Source organism: Camelus bactrianus, chromosome 4 (assembly GCF_048773025.1).
Source record: "Camelus bactrianus isolate YW-2024 breed Bactrian camel chromosome 4, ASM4877302v1, whole genome shotgun sequence".
NCBI lineage: Eukaryota > Metazoa > Chordata > Mammalia > Artiodactyla > Camelidae > Camelus > Camelus bactrianus.
In genome coordinates this window covers 58,511,217-58,529,011 of record NC_133542.1, presented here as the reverse complement: position 1 = coordinate 58,529,011, position 17,795 = coordinate 58,511,217, and the positions used below count along the sequence as shown (strand labels likewise).

Below are 17,795 nucleotides of genomic sequence, written 5' to 3'. Positions count from 1 at the left end.
TCTTGTCTGTTACCTGTGAGGCTAATAAAACCAAATTGTTTCACCGGGTTGTTAGGCCTAGTTATGCTGACTGTCTTATTAGCTATTAGATTTTTTAAAGATCTTTTCTTTTCCTCTTTCATTGGGCATTTTCTGCAGTAAAGTTGGTTTGTATTATTTAGTCTGCTACTGTACTCGCATTTTAAAAATATGTAATAATTGTGCTTTTTTCAAATAAAAATTGTGGTTTTTTCATAGTATGTACTGTCTAATATTTTAAATGTCTGTGTTGTGTCTAATGACTCATCATAATTTAATCATTCTCTAATTTAGACATTAAGCTTGTTTTTTTAGGGTTTTGCTATTGTAAATAACACTGATAAACTGATTTCATAGGTAAAAATGTTATCTATTAATTTGTATTGCCTTAATTGCTATTGTGGTACATTTTCTAAATGTAAAATAGCTATTCTTAGTTATTCAAGTCTTAAGCCTTTTTCTTAAAAGTTTAAACTTTTCATGAAAATACGAAGTTTAACAGGTTATTTTGCAAAAATATTTCTGTTTCTGCTTATTTGAGGAATGTAGATTTATGGAAACTTTACAAACGATTCTTTTGTCAAATTTTAACAAATGTTCTTGTTAATCATATTTTACTTGGAAATAGTTACATAAAATTTGGCTGTAGTAATTGTTTGCCACTTCTTTCATTTGTTGCTGTTTAATGTTCAATGATAGTTATCTCAAAAATTTTCCTCATTTCTCTGAAACCTACTGCTAGTCTTCTGCCTCACCCTCCCCCCATAGCCATTTGTATTAGTCTCTTTGTTGTGTTTAGAGAGTACTTCCCTTTCCCTCCCCACAAATCTTAGTGGTTCACGGCAATTAACATTTATTTCTTTCACACAACTGACACTTGGACAGCTTTGAATCAGCTTTTGCAGTCTTCCTTCATGTGTCTTTTTGATCAAGGGACCAGGCTGAAAGTGTTACTACATTTGAGGCATGGCATTTTGTGGCAGAGAGTAAAAATAAGAGAGCTGGTGTAAACATATAATGCCTCTTAAAGCTTCTTTACTGAGGCAGTATATATGTCATGTCTGTGTTTGTGTTCCTATCACATGATCCAGTGCAGTTGGTCACTCCTCCCACAGAAGGCACTACAAGTCACATGACTGGACAGAGTCACATGGAAGGGTCAAGTAAATACTTGGGAACAATAATACAATCTACCATATCTCTTCTTATGTTTAACTTTCTAGTGTAAATTCATGATTTCTCATATTCATATTCAAGCGTCTTTGTCAAGTCTTCCTTAATGTCTTAAATACACTTATTTCTGTTTTGAAAGTGGATCATTTTACTTCTGATCTTGAGCCTACTTGAATGTAAGTTTAACAGGAGCATAGATTGTTATCTGCTTTGTTCAGTGTTTCCTCAGTCCTAGAAGAATGCTTGACTCATAATGTGCTTTCAATAAATGCTTCCATTCTTATTTCATCAGTCATTATCAATTATTCTGATTTTTTGTATCTTCATTTATTGTCAACTCTCTGCTAGCTCTGTCGCTGAAGTCTGTTAATGCCTGTATTTTCTTGAATTATTTTAATAAAGCACAGCTAGATATTTGACAGATTCTGTTAATTGCCTTTAATGAAGGAAATAAACTTACATGATCTTTTAAATCCCCTGGAAAATATATGTACTTCTTCCTATAAATATGCATATCACTCTTTCATTTAAAAAAAAAAAAAAAAACCCTCTCTTTGACTTCTGAAATCTAGCTTCTCACTATTGCTCTAAAACTATTCTTTACCTTTTACGTTTTTCATTCTCTTTTTTGAACCCTCTGTCCTCCAGAGCTCTGCATCTCTAGATCTTGAGGGACTTTGATTCACTGTTTGGTTTTTTGGGGTTTTTTTTTTTTTTTTTAATTTTATTTCTATGGCTGTTCTCTTTTTCTCAGAATGATCTCTTTCTTCCTCTATACTGAAGTACTCCCAGGTTCTGTTTTTAGCTTTCTTCATTTCTTGTCCTGTTTCGTTTTTAATGGAGCTCTCACTTGTATGGCTTTCACATTTACTTATTTATATTTTTTGTTTTTTTATTGAAATATTATCAGTTTAAAATGTTGTGTCAATTTTCTGGTATACAACATAATAGTTCAGTCATACATATACATACATAGATTGATTTTCATATTCTTCTTCATCATAGGTTACTATAAGATATTGAATATAATTCCCTGTGCTATACAGTATAAACTTGTTTATCTATTATATATATAGTAGTTAGTATCTGCAAATCTTGAACTTCTGATTTATCCCTTCCCACCCCCTTCCCCTCTGGTAACCATAAGTTTGTTTTTTTATGTCTGTGAATCTGTTTCTGCTTTGTAAATAAGTTCATTTGTCTTTTTTTAAGATTCTACATGTAAGTGATATCATATGGTATTTTTCTTTTTCTTTCTGGCTTACTTCACTTAGAATAACGATCTCCAGGTCCATCCATGTTGCTGCTGATGGCATTAGTTTATTCTTTTTTATGGCTGAATAGTATTCCATTGTATAAATATACCACAACTTCTTTATCCAGCATCCATTGATAGACGTTTAGGTTGTTTCCATGTCTTGGCTATTGTAATAATGCTGCTGTGAACACTGGGGTGCATGTATCTTTTCAATTTAAAGTTCAGTACAATTTAATAAGTGTTTGATTATTAAATAATCAGAAACAATGCTCTAAATAAGGGCAAGAATCTCAACCTAAATAAAAAAGCTAAATAAAGTAAAACCAAGTAGTAAACTAATAACTCAAACAGCTTAACCATACTCTTGAACCTTGAACCCAGTTGAAAGGGGTTGGCCTTTGAAAATGGCAGAGGCTCTTTACGTATTCATTAAGGATCACCCGTTTAATGAAACTTTACTTCGTAACAGAATCTCTTTATCAATAATATACCCTCACATAGCCATTTGGTATTGCTTTGATAACCATATTTATAGAAGATGGTTTTTTTATTTTAGCTTCTCTTTCCTGTTAGGTGCACCAGGTATAATTTCCTCACCATATGCTGGGGCTGCTGGATTTGCCCCAGCCATTGGATTTCCTCAAGCTACAGGTGACTGACTCTTTTAAAGTTCAATTTGAAATGATTTTTTTAATGATGGTCTATATTTTCTAGGAACTTATCAGGATGAAAAATAACCATATTTGAAGGACTTGCAGTAAAAGCGTTATGTGTATCAATCATGGAAGTGGCTCATGTATCATGTATGATGCACAGCTTCCTTGTGTTTATAAATAATTCTCTCTGGTTTTATTCTCAATGCCAAAATTCTGTTGTATTTTCTTCATCATTTATACTTTGTCACAATATACGTTGGCACAGACAACTATAGGTTGACTATATTAGATAACCTAAGATTTGCCTTTTCGGTTATTATATAAAATGTAAGTTCATCAATTGCATGTTAAACAGATTTGTGTCTTACTTACCTCTGTGCCTTTAATGCCTTTGATGGCATTCAGTACATATTATGCAGTCAGTAAATATTTGAACTAATAAATACTTACAGTATTAAACTTATTTGTAAATTCTTTTTTTGTTTGTTTGGTTTTTTGTCATTAATGGATTCTGAAGATTTCCGTAGAGGATATGCATGCTGTTTTATTCTAGGGAATTTTTTTTTTCTTTAGCTAATGGAGATAATTAAGAGATAGCAATTGGTTAATATTTTGATAATCACTCTCTTTTCCAAATAGTAAACAAAATGAATTAGATCATAACTTAAGGAGAAGAAGAAATTACTTTGATTTTATCTCTGGAGCGTAGCAAAAACACTTGAGGTTGGTGATTAGAAGAGTGGCATAGTGTTAAGCCTAGTCTGCCTATTATATTTCCAGTTTCCAGCTGATCTATGAATATAACTATTTTAAATTGCAACATAGCTGCTTTCTGGCAATAATCTTTATATCCTACCTTTCTAATTCTGGAAATTTTAACTATTCTTTTCAGTGGAAAGGATGAAGTTAACTAAAGAGTGACTACAGAGGTTGAGGTTTATTTAAATGTGAGGTTTTTGGTGGTTTTAAGACATCTTAACATATGCTTAATTAAGTGAATATTCTGTCTGTCCCATTAAAATGAAGGCATTACTACATTGTTTTATTTAGGGAGTTGAAGCTTCCAAAGTTTCATTGATACACATTTGGAAGTAGTGATACACGGTTTCCCTCATTTTAGGTATTTCTTTTTGACACAGTGTGTATATAAAAGCACTGTAGTAGATGTTAAGAAAGAGAAAAGATTTTTAAAGAGGGCTCCTGAGTTGATGAGACTTTTAAGGTCTAGTAGGGGGATATACATATACACACACACAGGTATATATGCTACAGTGCAGCTAGGGTGTACTTTTGGCAGTATATAACAGACTTTAAAAAGCTGTTCAGAAGTTGCAGGGTTGGATTGGAGGGGTATAGGAAGAGGTCATGTGACAGACTGTTGAGTATTAGATTTTATGGAAGAGCATCCAGCCTGAGAAGGTGTTCTCCACAGTTTTAAAACTCAGCAAGGTGATGGTAGTAATATTACTTCCTTAGATTTTCAAGCAGAATAATTTCATTGTAAATTATATTGCAATTTAATTTTATGATTTGTGGTCAAGTGGCCAGACTCTGTCTGCTGTAAGGAATTTTGAACTTAAAAGAATCAATAAATTAAAGAACTGATTCATTTTATGTAAACTGGAGATTTTATCTTAGATAATTTTTAAGCTGAGAACACGAATAGTGGGACCTGCTAGGGAAATGTGCTGTTTTAGATATAAGTATATAGTGTCAATATTCCAGTATTATAGAACTTTCAGTAGTTCTGCAATATTTAGGGGGAACAGAGAGTTCTGAAAATTCTTGCTACGAAAGAGTATTGAATTCTATAAATCTGTTGTTGATGGTAATGTTTTTATAGCACTTTACAAGATTACAAAAAGCTCTTCCCTGTACAGAATGTCATATATTCTGCATGTGTACAATTCATCTGTTTTAGGTATACAATTTAGTGATTTTTAGAAAATTTCCAGAATTGCACAGCCATTACCACAGTCTAGTTTTAGAAATGCAGTACTACCTAGCATGCATATTTGTGACGACTGCTGAAGGACTCTTTTTTTAAAAAAAAAAAAACATACCTGATTATATAATAGAAGTTAATATGAAAATTACATCTACTTTATAGAAATGTGCTAGAATATATCTAGTTCAAGAAACAGATGGAGTGCTTGAACTTACAAGCCCTTTGGAAAGCCTAATGGCTTTTAAGACCAGTGAATTTGGTTGCTCTGCAAAGTGCTGTGTAAATAATCGAGTACTAAGTATGATAATGTCGAAGAATAAGGGACTTTCCTTTAGATTCACTCTGCAGGGCAGAAAACTGACCTTTGATATCCTTACAGTAGCTTTGACACATTTTCTTCTGTATTTTTGCTTTTGTCCTCATTTATTTATTTAAGTTATATCAAGTGTTACAACTTTCCAGATAACTAGAATATGAAATGCTTTCGATGTTTTGAAAAGGTCTGTCAGTCCCGGCTGGACTAGGTCCTGGAGCTCTTGGTCCTCTCACAATCACCTCCTCTGCTGTCACTGGAAGGATGGCCATCCCTGGAACTAGTGGAATTCCGGGAAATTCCGTTCTGCTTGTCACCAACCTTAATCCTGATGTGAGTTGAAAAGTAACATATGTAAAAAGTCTTCCAGGAGGAGGTGGTGTAGCTTCTGATCTAGGGTTGAATTCAAATGAAAATAAAATTCATCACTAGTATACATAGAAGAAGCATATAAAATAAATGCTTTAACAAAAGTCAACTGTCATTTCTACAAGTAAACTTATTTTAAAATTTTACTTAAATTAGTTGGACACTTACATTTTGTTATCCTTTTCAAACAGCTTATCACACCACATGGACTTTTTATCCTATTTGGTAAGTTGTTTTTTGGGGTTGGGGGGGAGGTTTGCTGTTTTTTATAATACCTGTGATATAAATTGAGCACATTTCATCATTCAGTAATATTTATTACCACTTTGTGCCACTTAGTGTGTTTGACACTGAGGGTAGAATAGCAAGGAAAATTTAGTGAGTGATTACAGTTAAGACAAAGTTTTATAAAAAGCGAGATAGAGAGATTATAACGGGAGCATATAGCTTGGAGACCTAACTTAGCTGAGGGAAGCAAAGACAATGTACCAATAAAAATGAAAGTTAAACTGACTTGGAAAAATGAGTAAGTGTTAGCCAGGCAGAAAGGGAGGACTCCTGTCCTTTCACAGATACTAGCAGTGAGAGGCAGAAGTCCTGGAACACAGGAATGAAGGAAGCCCGATGGAGGATGTAAGGGAGAGACATGTTGAAGCTGGACAGGCTGATTGCGGCAAGGTCATTCAGAGCTTTGTAAGCTATATTAAGGAGCTTGGGAATGATGGGAATCCATTGAATAGTTTTAAGCAGGAGAGAGGCATAAAGAGATTCAGGTTTTAAAAGTAATCTTCGAACTTTATAGTAGCGTACCTCTATCAGTTAAAAAAATATTTAGCATGTACTCCTAATCTGTATATGATTAATTATTCATAACTTAATACATCTTTTACTATATTCTTTATGTATAGTATAATAAATATAAACAGAAATGTAAGAGCAATGAAATAAGCAATATTTAATATTCTGAAGATTATTAATGATTTTTAAAATTAAAAAATTATTAGCATTTAGTGAGAAATGTGATTTAAGATGCGTCATTATTTTCAGAAATCTTTTTTATTTTGATTCAATATTCCAAGTTCTGATTCTGAATTCATTTTATTTTAGTACTTGATCTTAATGGTTGTCATAACTGAAAAAGACACCTTGTAACAGTATGTGATAGAATCGAAGTGTTTCATTGTCACTGCACCTAATTAATTATGATGCTAATTTTTCAGCCCAGTCTACTAAGTTTTGTTGTACTTTACCTAGAAAAGTTTCATTTTTCCGCTTATAAAATTAACTGATCTTGAAAACTGTTGCATCAGAATAATGAGGTTAAAACTCACCAGTACTCTTCATTTGGAAGAATTTCTACTAGGGTAGAAAACTATTTCAAGTTTTTTGAGTTGGTAGTAGGTTTTTTTAACAGCATTTTTGGGGTATATTTTACAGCCATACAATTCACTGGCCTTAAGTATAAAACTCAATGAATGATTTTTAGTAAATTTACAGACTTGTACAGCCATTACCGTAGTCCAATTTTAAAACATCACCTGAGAGATACTTCATACCCATTTGCAGTTACTATAAAAATTTTTATTCATGACACATTTATGTAATTTTTAGTAATAAAATTGTGTATTAATGATAAATTTTAATGTCTCTTTAATAGCCAGAGCACATTTATTTCCAAAAGTAGTTAATTTCTCACTCATTTAGAAAAGTATCAGCCACAGCTTAAAGAACAAATTTTATGTTATTTTTTAAAGAATGTCTATTTTAGCAACTTGTCATTTCTGAGAAGTACAGCAAATTTGGACTATTTGTCTTTTTGTTTTAAATTTTAAAAGTACCATTCATGTCTAAGTTCAGTTGCTCTTAGGTGCTTGCCCACAAGATAACCAGCACTCCTTTGTGTGCCTTGAAGATTGACATAGTCATTCTCTCATCCTATTACAAAGTATGATAATGATGCTGCTATTTTAAGGGTCTTATTTTTGCAATATTGGTGATTCCCTCTTCCACATAAACTGCAATATATTTTAATACACTAAATGAAAAAAAGAGAGAATGCCCTTCATATTGTAGAAACTTCTGCCTAAAATTTCATCTATATATTAAATATTAGTAAAATATAGTTTTACATAGTGGTTTATATAAACAAATCAGTATAAATTACAGCTTATTTTCCTCCCTTACTCCAATGAATCATTTTGTATTCCCTTTGGGACATAGGACCCATTTTCAGGAACACTAGTATAGAAAAATGGGATGTAATAAGATCAATTAAGAGGCTATTCTGATAGTCGAGATATGAAATGGTGATAATAGATTTGACGGTAGTGAAAATGAAAAGAAGTGGACAAATTTGAGAGATATTTAGGCCATAGAATCGATGAGTAGTAAGTACTCGTTGGTGATTAGATCTAAGTGTTTAAGGAAAGGAGTAAGTCAAAAGATGACTCCCAGGTGTCTGACTGAAACAAATACATGCGTGATGGTACTGTTCATCAACAGAGTAAGTGGACATTGGAGGGGACAGGAAAGGGGAGATGTATCAGTTTGGGACATATTAACTTAGAAGTGTTTATGATAGGTACATCCAGGTGAAATGGGGCACTAGATTAGTAAATCTGGAACCTAAAAGAGATACAAATTTGGGGGCATATGTATGAAATTGCCCAGAGAAAGTATATAGTATGAGGAAAGAAGCTTTCTTTAAATATATTAGTAAAATTAATTGAACGTTGCACAGTCAATCTGAAAAACTGTTTTGTTTTGTCTTTTTTAATTAGGAGTATATGGTGATGTACATCGAGTGAAGATAATGTTTAATAAGAAAGAAAATGCCTTGGTTCAGATGGCAGATGCAAATCAAGCTCAGCTAGGTACTAGTGGTTAATGATGATGATGATGACTTACCGCCTTTGTATGTGAATTTTCCTATAAAACAAACTGATAGCTAGTAGGAAGTGTACCTCCTTCTGTTAATATAATTTCTTCATTATTATTTGGATCTGCCTATATTTCAGGATTTAAAGATATTTATTACTCTTTGAAGTTCATTTATCTATTTGAACATATTATTGATGTTTAGAGTTTTGACTCTTGGATTTTCCACTGAGTTTAAACTAATAAACATGACTTGTTTTCTTTCATTTTATTTGTTTGTTTTTCTTTCAAATTAAGTTTTCTTGAACTGTTGCATGGCTTAAAAGTTTGGGCAAACTTCCTAATAATGGTAGAAGGAAGTGTCATTCCATGGTCTCACCATTCATTATTATAGTGGCTACTGAAATATTACTACTCAGATTTTTTATAAAAAGTGCTTTGCTTAAAGATTAAACTGATTTATTCAATAACTATTTCCTGAGCATTTGTTATATTCCAGACACAATTATTTTTTGTTATGTGGCTTTTCTTTTGTTGTAGTGAAACAAAGTCATTTAATGCATTTCCATATGTTGGAGTTTTTATGACTAAATAAAAAGAATTTATGATAGACAGTTTTATAGAGACTCTATCTTAATACTCACACTTTCCTTATTTTCTTTCTGCGCACCAGCAATGAACCATCTGAGCGGACAGAGACTGTATGGGAAAGTGCTTCGTGCTACTCTGTCCAAACATCAAGCAGTTCAGCTTCCTCGAGAGGGACAAGAAGACCAAGGTCTGACTAAGGATTTTAGCAATAGTCCTTTGCATCGTTTTAAAAAGCCTGGATCTAAAAACTTTCAGAATATTTTTCCACCATCAGCTACTCTGCATCTTTCCAACATCCCGTATGTATCTAATTAGTTACTGTTCATTTAGATGATTAATAATCTACAGTATATGATTTGGGGAGGTAAAAACTCTAAAATGATTCTAATGTAGCAGCTGTCCTATTCACTAGTTTCTTGTTAAGATGATTATTTGCCATTATGTCTTAAGAAGGTTGTATCTCTAACCATACACTCCAGAAGTGAAAGATAGCAATATTTTAAAATTTTCTTTCCAAATAGAGAATTAGAAACTAGTTACCTTTCAGTTATAAAAGGACAAAAATACATTTATGCATTAATATTCCATTGATACATACTTGTTTATCCCTTTGTAGAAGTAAAGACTCTTTAGTAATCAGCATAGCAAAATCAAATAATTTATGTATCTAAGAATTTGGTAAAACTGAATTCTCTTTTTACCCACAAGTTGTAAAGCCATATCTGTAACTAAAAGCAAAAAATTATTTTCTTGTGACACTCTGTATTAACCAGTGTTCCAACAGAATTGTTCTTTAGTCATCATCTAACTTGGAGATCGACCAACTTCAGCCCATGGGCCAAATCCATCAGTGTTTGTATGGCCTGTGAGCTATAGGAATCTCCAGGTGGCTTAGCTGAGTTGTTTTGGCCAAGTCCCTCAAGATTACATCTTTACATTTTCAAATGGTTCAGGGAAAATATTTTTGTGATTTGAGGAAATTATATAAAATTAAAATTTCAGCTTCCATAAATAGGGTTTCACAGAACACAACCACATTCATTGATTTACGTATTCTTTATGGCTGGTTTTGAGCTATGACCACAAAGCTGAGTAGTTACCACAGAGCCTGTGAGGCCATCAAAGCCTAAGAAATTTACTTTATGACCCTTTAAAGAAAGCACCTGGCAACCCCTGTTTTAATTCTTGAAATCCTTGACCTGCAAAGATGGCAGTTTGGTATAGCTTAATCTGATGCATGAAGTGGGCAAGCTTTGGCAAGGAATGGGGAAAAGCTGTGGGGTATGGTTATGTCTGAGCATGCTGTGTGAAAATTTGAAGACTGAGGGAATGGAGAAAGGTACAGTTCTGGAACATTTTTGAGAAAGAGAATGGAAGATGAATAGGTTTAGAATAATTATTGAAAATCGTGTTGAGTACCCAGGCTCCTAGCTAGTCTCCAGTTAGATATGCTGCATGGAGAAACCTTGAATTTGAATTGGGCAATGGCTCAAACCTCATAACAGCCAGGAAACTAGAGGAGTCTAGATTACATGCATCTAGGAATTTAGCAGTTCATCAATATAGTCAGGGAGAGAAGGAACATGTTAAGATACTAAAGCAGGCTCCTTCTTAAATACATTTGCCAGGAGCTGGTCTCAGGTTGCATCCTACTTTGGACATGTAGGTAGAAGAGAAAAGGGACATTATTATTTTTTTAATCATCTACAAAGTTCTGGCCACTATGCTGGTGTTTCACATGTGTTACCTCATTTAATCTCCATAATAATCTTTTTGAAATTGTGGTAAAATGCATAACCTAAAACTTACCATTTTAACCATTTTTGAGTGTGCATTTCAGTGTACACTCACGTTAAGTACATTCGTATTGTGTAACCCTTACTTATATCCATCTGCAGGTCCTTGTCATCATCTCAGACTAAAGCTCTGTACTCATTAATCAGTATTTCCCCACTATCTTACTTTCTATCTCAAGCAGTTTATCCATAAAGTCTACTTTATCCGAGTCTACTGCCTTGCCGGCAGATGAGGAAGAGTCTACTGTTAGTCTGTTGATTCTAATGTGATAGACCAGTGTATTAGTTATCTACTACTGCATAACAGATCACCCCAAAACTTAGCAGCTAAACAAAGTAGTAAATATTCATTATGTCATTGTGCTACTGTGAGTCAGGAATCTCCAAGTGGCTTAGCTGAGTTGTTTTGGCCAAGTCCCTCAAGATTACATCTGAAGGCTTAAGTGGAGCTAAAGTGTCTCACTCATGTGCTTGGTTGTTGACAGGAGGCCTCAGTTCCTTGCCACAAGGACCTCTTCATATGGCTGCTTGAGTGTCCTCATGACACAGCAACTGGTTTCTTCCAAAGTTAATGATTTAAGAGAGGGACAGGTGGAGTCCTAGTGTCTCTCAGCCTCAGAAGTCACATGTGTTATTTCTACAATACCCTGAGCATTACAGAGGACATCCTTATTCAGTATGGGGGGATGAATTCACACAAGGGTGTTAATACTAGGAGGCAGGAGTAATTAGGGACCATCTCAGAACCTGGCTACCACATACAATTATTCATAATTACCTTGAAAGTAATTGAAAATGTCTTGGACTAGTAATGTACTAAAAATCTACTGGACTAGTAGTGGAAAATGCCAGACTGTAGAAGACAAGTCAGAGCTAGGGAAGTAGCTTTGATAGTATACTAGAGTTAATTACTGAAGCCAGTGGTATGGGTAATAACCCTTTTGAAACAATAAATATAGAAAGATTTTCTTGCTTTTTATATACTGCCCATGTCTTTACAAAAGACTTGAGACTAAATTTCATTGTTTGAGAGCATGTATTTGTCAACCTTGAACATCTTTCAGGGTACTTGCAAATCATGTCTTCATTGCATGGCTTTATTCTCTTTGACATGTTGAGATATTCTGGAGACTTGATGATTTCAAAAGTTAATCTGCTTTATTTGAAAATTGGGGCTAAGATAGTTGACTCTCTCTGTGATGTTTTCACAGCCCCTCTGTTACAGTGGATGATCTGAAGAACCTTTTCACAGAAGCTGGATGTTCAGTGAAGGCTTTTAAATTTTTTCAGTAAGTCCATGCTTTCAAGAAATATATTAACATTATTTAATATGATATGTAAATGTTTAAGGTAGCTTAATGAAGTCTTCTAGGGTTGAGAAAAGTTTGCAGGCAAAATTAATTCTATTATACTTCTAATATTTCTCCTACTGTTTTCAGGAAAGATCGCAAAATGGCACTCATTCAGTTGGGATCTGTGGAAGAAGCAATCCAGGCCCTCATTGAGCTTCATAACCATGACCTTGGAGAAAATCACCACCTCAGAGTTTCCTTCTCAAAATCTACAATCTGACTTTTCTGTGAATTTTTCTCCTAAGACTGGACCATAATTTCAGTAAAACCTTCAGACATAGACTGAAGCACTCAAGACCAATTCTGCCTCTTTCACAAAAATAACTTTCTGAATTTGATATTCAAGTATGTTTAAAAAATCACAGGATGTCTCTTTTCCCATTTTTTTCCCCTGCGAATTTGTGATCAAAGGTGTGTTTTTCTTTTGTACCATAGTTTCTATGAAAATAACCTTCAGGAAAAAAAATTTTTTTTGAATAATTTAATTCCCTATATTAAATTGAATTTCAAGAGGACAGACTTTCTTTTAGTTTGGGTCCAGATCAGCCTTATACAACATTTCTAACCTTCTTTGTACTTTGAAAAATTCAAACGTACAGACTTTTTAAATTACTTGATGCAAGTAATTTAAATTACTTACAACCAAGTTTTTAACTTTATGATTCAGAAGTTTGACTCCTATAGCAAATTATGTTCATTTATAAGTTACATCAATTATTTGGCATATATTGATACTTACAATACATAAACAAATTGGGTTGTATTGGAAGCAAGTTTATAAACATGAATGTTTTCTTTCCATTTTTTTTTTTTTTCACTCTAAGACACTCCTTTGCATATCTTTGACTTTCTAAGACTATTTGGAAAATGAAGTGTCTCAACTGTCTCTTGGAAAATTAAGTGGAATCCAATCAGGATCTGTTAAGATGTCAGAATAATTAATAATTTTATTAGGAAAAATTATGTTTTAAATTTCAAAATGACACTTACTTGCCTAGTAATATAATATGATCTTGGAAAATTTAAAAAGAAAAATAATCCTACTTATAAACTACTTTTTTATAATTGTTTTCAGAAAAAAGTTTACAGTCTTAAGGAAAATATTCAGGTCTATCATATGGTTTGACAGATTTTTAAAAGTTATTTTTGGTAAGGTCTTCTTTTAGAAAAAAATTAATCTCAAGGGTTTTTTGTACCACTATAATCTCTAATACTTATTCAGAATTACTGTGTATTTACTTAATTTCTTATTATGTGCCTTATTATGTGCTTATGATACAATAGGTTAGAGTTTTATCTAAGTATCTTGAAAGCTATATTGTGGGCTTGGTGAGCATTTGTTTTTTCTTTCCCTGTTTTGGTAAGGATTTTGAAGTTTTTTTTTTTAATTGCAGTTTTAAGTGGTTTTCAATAAGTAATAGTTTCTATTCAAATTTTTGGTGCTTTGGTGTAGAGATGGGGTGGGGAAGGGTGAATGGTTTTGGGACTAACTCAGTGCACACCTGTAGGCCTCTTCACATGGTGACCAGCAGTGGTCATTGCCAGTAATAGCATACCAGTTTGGGGCTATAAAATGCAAGCTCAGTTTCTGGATCTTGTCTGATCTTTATCACCCATTAGAATTTGTCTCAGGATTACTTGATTTTTGTCATAGATTCAAGTGAGAACTTGCTTTTCTTTGTTAGTGTAACTCCATTCCTGAGTGCCCACATATATGGAGTCTGAGAAGGTGGGTTCTTTCTCATACTCTGTCTCTGTTTTTGGTTGAATGTAATAGTACATTTTAATGTTGCTTCAGTGATTGTATAATGTAAAATTGTTTCTTTTTAATTAGATAATTTGCTTTTGTTAATTATTCCTTCAGTGCTTGATCAAATTTTTTTAAAGCAGAATTTGTTAAAAGGGTCATTTTGTCCACCCCTTTTACACTTTTCAGATTCTCAGAGTGGCTCATCTCACCTTTTAAAAGAATATCTCAATCTCTTTGCTACATCCAAGCCTTTAATTTGAACACAGGAAGGTTTTTACAAAAGAAATTTTATAGAAAATTAGAGACTACAAGAGATTTAGGTTGTTAAAAAGCATAGTTGGTGGAACACAAAAGGACACTACATTGAGACCTTTCAAATTGGCCCATTTTAGTACTGGCTGAATAAATAGGTGTAATCATTTATCTAGTTTTTATTTTTTCACCTATGAAAAATATTTTCACCAAAACAAAGAATAAGAAGGGAGGGGGGAAAAGTTTTTTTTCTGTTAAGAAATCTCCCAAAATTGGCTTCATTTTTTTCCTTCCATACAGGCACTATTGTAATTTTCAATGGCATATTAAATTGGATTATTTCTTCTTCTTCTTTTTTTTTTTTTTTTTTTTTTGAGTTAACTGTGTAGTTTTAAATCTTGATACTCATGACATTCAGTGCAAGTGTAGCAAAACTGTAGCAGAATGGAGATCATAATGGTGTTGAATGTAATTTTGAAGTAGGGAATGGCCTTTATATCTGAGAACATTTGAATCCTTTTCAGGGATTTGTGTGTGTATATACATACATACACTGTTCTTATATTGTACATACATATGCATATGACATACATTATAATTTATTGACAAAATAAATCAAATTAAGATTTGGAAGATGAGATATTCTTGTTTAAAATCGTTGTGTTTGGAAACCAATTTGTGTCTAAAATTAGCTGTAGCACATGGATGTTGTCCATATGGGGCTACTTGCTCTTGGAATTATAGAGGTCTACAGTATTTGTGTTGGTATAGTTTTGTAAAAAGATTTTAAAATATCAGGGTAGTGGAAAAATTAGATCTTTGTATTTTTGTTTGGCATGCATTTATTTGATATCTTCTAATAAGCAATGTTTATTTTCACTGTTGAGCTGTCATAGTATCCTATTTTTAAGTTTATTTACTTTATTTTAAGGAGTATTGTCTTACCACTTTTGGAGGTGTCTTGACTTTGACACAACATATATATATATTCAGGACTTTAAAAAATAGCAGTACACATTTAACAGTAGCAATTTATGCCAAAAAGTTTTACTTTGAGATTTAAATCACTTACATAACAGTAAATTGTGTTTTGTGTGAGATACAAATAGAAAAATGACCCAGTATCTTAATTTGATAACTTACTGGAGAGTATCAGAATTACCCAGTAGCTCCTACAAAATGCCATAAATTCATTCTATAATGCCATTTGTAGTGGTGTTTCTGATTTTGTTGTTGAAAGTTGCAGATCTCACTGTTTTTAGAGACACAGTTTCTGCCTGCCTAATTCCTTATGGAATTATAAAGTAATGCCTCCTTTGGCTCCACCTAGGATGGTGGCCATAGGTTCTGTTTCGTCTGATTGGAAGAACTCTCATGAATGTCTCTGTTCAGTTTTATATAAACTTTTCAAAGCTCCCATGTCATTGGACAGCAGAGTTTATACACTGAGTATATTATCATGTAATTCCTCTTCTGTTCCCACTAAATATTTCTGCACAAAAGATGACAAGCTCAAAAGTACGTGTTTTTCTCTCCAATGAGTCACTTAAAAACCCTAAGTCTGCCAAACTGTCAGCCCATCTCTTAGAGAAAACCTAATGTGTACTGCTATTTTTAAAACCAAAAAGACAGCATGACTATGTGTAAAAAGCATTTTTCTTAGCCTTTCTTTTGTCTTGATCTGTTAAAAAGAATAAAACTGCCGGACTTAAAATATTCTACTATTGTGCTAGAAGAAATACAGTTTAGACTGCACGAAACTTTTCCTTTAAAGAAAATATAACTCAGCTGTCTTTTAAGAGCTGGTTATCTACAAGACTATTTGCAGTCTTTTTTCAGAGCAAATTTTAACAGCTAGTTGTGAATGGTTTAAAAAATAGAAAATTACTAAAATAATAGTTTGGGGGGTTTTATAGAGGGAGAAAAACAACACAGGACCAAAGTTTATGTGCCTTCTTCAGTAGTCTTAATTGATCTTTTCTTCCTATTTGAGACTAAGGTAGTATCAGTATTCTGGTTTTCAGGAAATGTATACTATATAGTTTTAAAAGAATGTTATCCCACAGACTATCCATTCAAGCAAACAATTGTAACTGTAAAGTGGAGTCTCAGTTACACTTTTTGCCTTTATCACATAATAGTCATTGTATAGCATCGTGCAGGTCCGAGAACAGAGCTGCTCTAAATCTATGTGGTAGTCATCTTAGTTTCTGTAACCTGAGGCATATGTTCCAGAGAGCAGGGATACTTGTCTGGTCCAGTGACCTTGGTGTTAATAGTCATGATTGAAAGCTGCTTATGGCAAGCTTAAATCAGCACTGCAAACAGATTTTTGTTGTTGTCTTGTTATTTTTAGTTCTTGAATCTATGTAGTCGTTATAACAACAAATATTTAAATAGCTATTTTTGGTGTCATTTAAAAAAAATCATACTCTGGCCTTTTTTCTCCTTACCATTGTTTACCCAGATCTTTAAAAAAATTCATCCCACATTCAGAAAGTACCAATTATAAAGATTGCTGACCAAGCAAAGTTTTGCATCAAAATGTCACCTCATTGCTCTGACCAAAGACTGACTGTTCTGGTTTAACTCTTCTCTGTTAAACATTGTTTTCCCAAGCTCCTTTCTGAAAGAAGACCCAGTGCAAAGCGGCCTTTATTTTCTATTTCCTATCGGTGAATAGACTACTTAGAGAAAATGGGAGTTTAAATGTGAACAGAATGGATTAGGATGACAAGAGTTTGATGGGCTTTTTCAGTACTGTATTTAAGAAAAAAAAAAAAATAGCACAGCTAGGAGCCTCTGACGTCTAGTGTTTTACGTGGTCTGTTCATAAAATCCCCTTTTTTCAGTTTATAAGAGTGTTCATCTAACAGAAGAAAATGCTGTAAATATTTGTAACAACATTTTTTTTAACCAGGCCAAAAAAGGAAAAAAAAAAAAACGGTTTTTGGGAACAAGTTAACATATAAAGTGATTTTATATAAAACATCAGTTGTCTTGTATATTTTGATAAGCAACAGAACCAGCTTTTATTTGTAACACAGTTTGTGGAATTGGAAGAAAAAGACTCTGTGATTGTTGAAGTGAATTATGTTATAAATGCAAAGAGAAGATAAAATATTAAAAAAAACATATTTTCTAAGTGCGTAGTGCATGGTTAATTCAAGCTTCTGTACACTACAGTATATTCCATTTTCATTCGGTTTGTATATTTGCTGACTATTACTTGATATCTCTAAGCTCTTTTCCTAACAAGTATAGCATTGTAGCATGCCTTTTAATAAATGTCATGACATCTGTACTCTCTTAAGATTTTTTTCTGTGTTCTTGTCTGTACTTTGGGTTTCCCCTTGTCTTACCTGTAATTCTAATGACGTCATATTTTCTTTTCTTTTTCATAGCCATCATCCAGACTTGTCATAGTTAGGGAATAGCAAGC

At 33.1% G+C, this 17,795-nt stretch overlaps 1 protein-coding gene across 6 annotated transcripts in view; it reads left to right on the top strand.

Moving 5' to 3' along the window:
- The window catches only part of PTBP3 (polypyrimidine tract binding protein 3), an 89,062-nt gene extending 71,564 nt beyond the window's left edge, over positions 1-17,498 (top strand). For 5 of the 6 annotated variants that reach the window (XM_074362015.1, XM_074362013.1, XM_074362011.1 and 2 more), the window contains 7 exons: positions 3,023-3,100; positions 5,554-5,699; positions 5,927-5,960; positions 8,516-8,608; positions 9,286-9,502; positions 12,211-12,288; positions 12,439-17,498. In XM_074362015.1, the coding sequence (XP_074218116.1) occupies positions 3,023-3,100; positions 5,554-5,699; positions 5,927-5,960; positions 8,516-8,608; positions 9,286-9,502; positions 12,211-12,288; positions 12,439-12,571 (779 nt within the window). In that variant the 3' untranslated portion in view covers positions 12,572-17,498. The remainder of the gene's footprint in view (positions 1-3,022; positions 3,101-5,553; positions 5,700-5,926; positions 5,961-8,515; positions 8,609-9,285; positions 9,503-12,210; positions 12,289-12,438) is intronic. The other variant, XM_074362012.1, reaches the window with a different exon arrangement.
- The last annotated feature ends 297 nt before the right edge of the window (positions 17,499-17,795 follow it).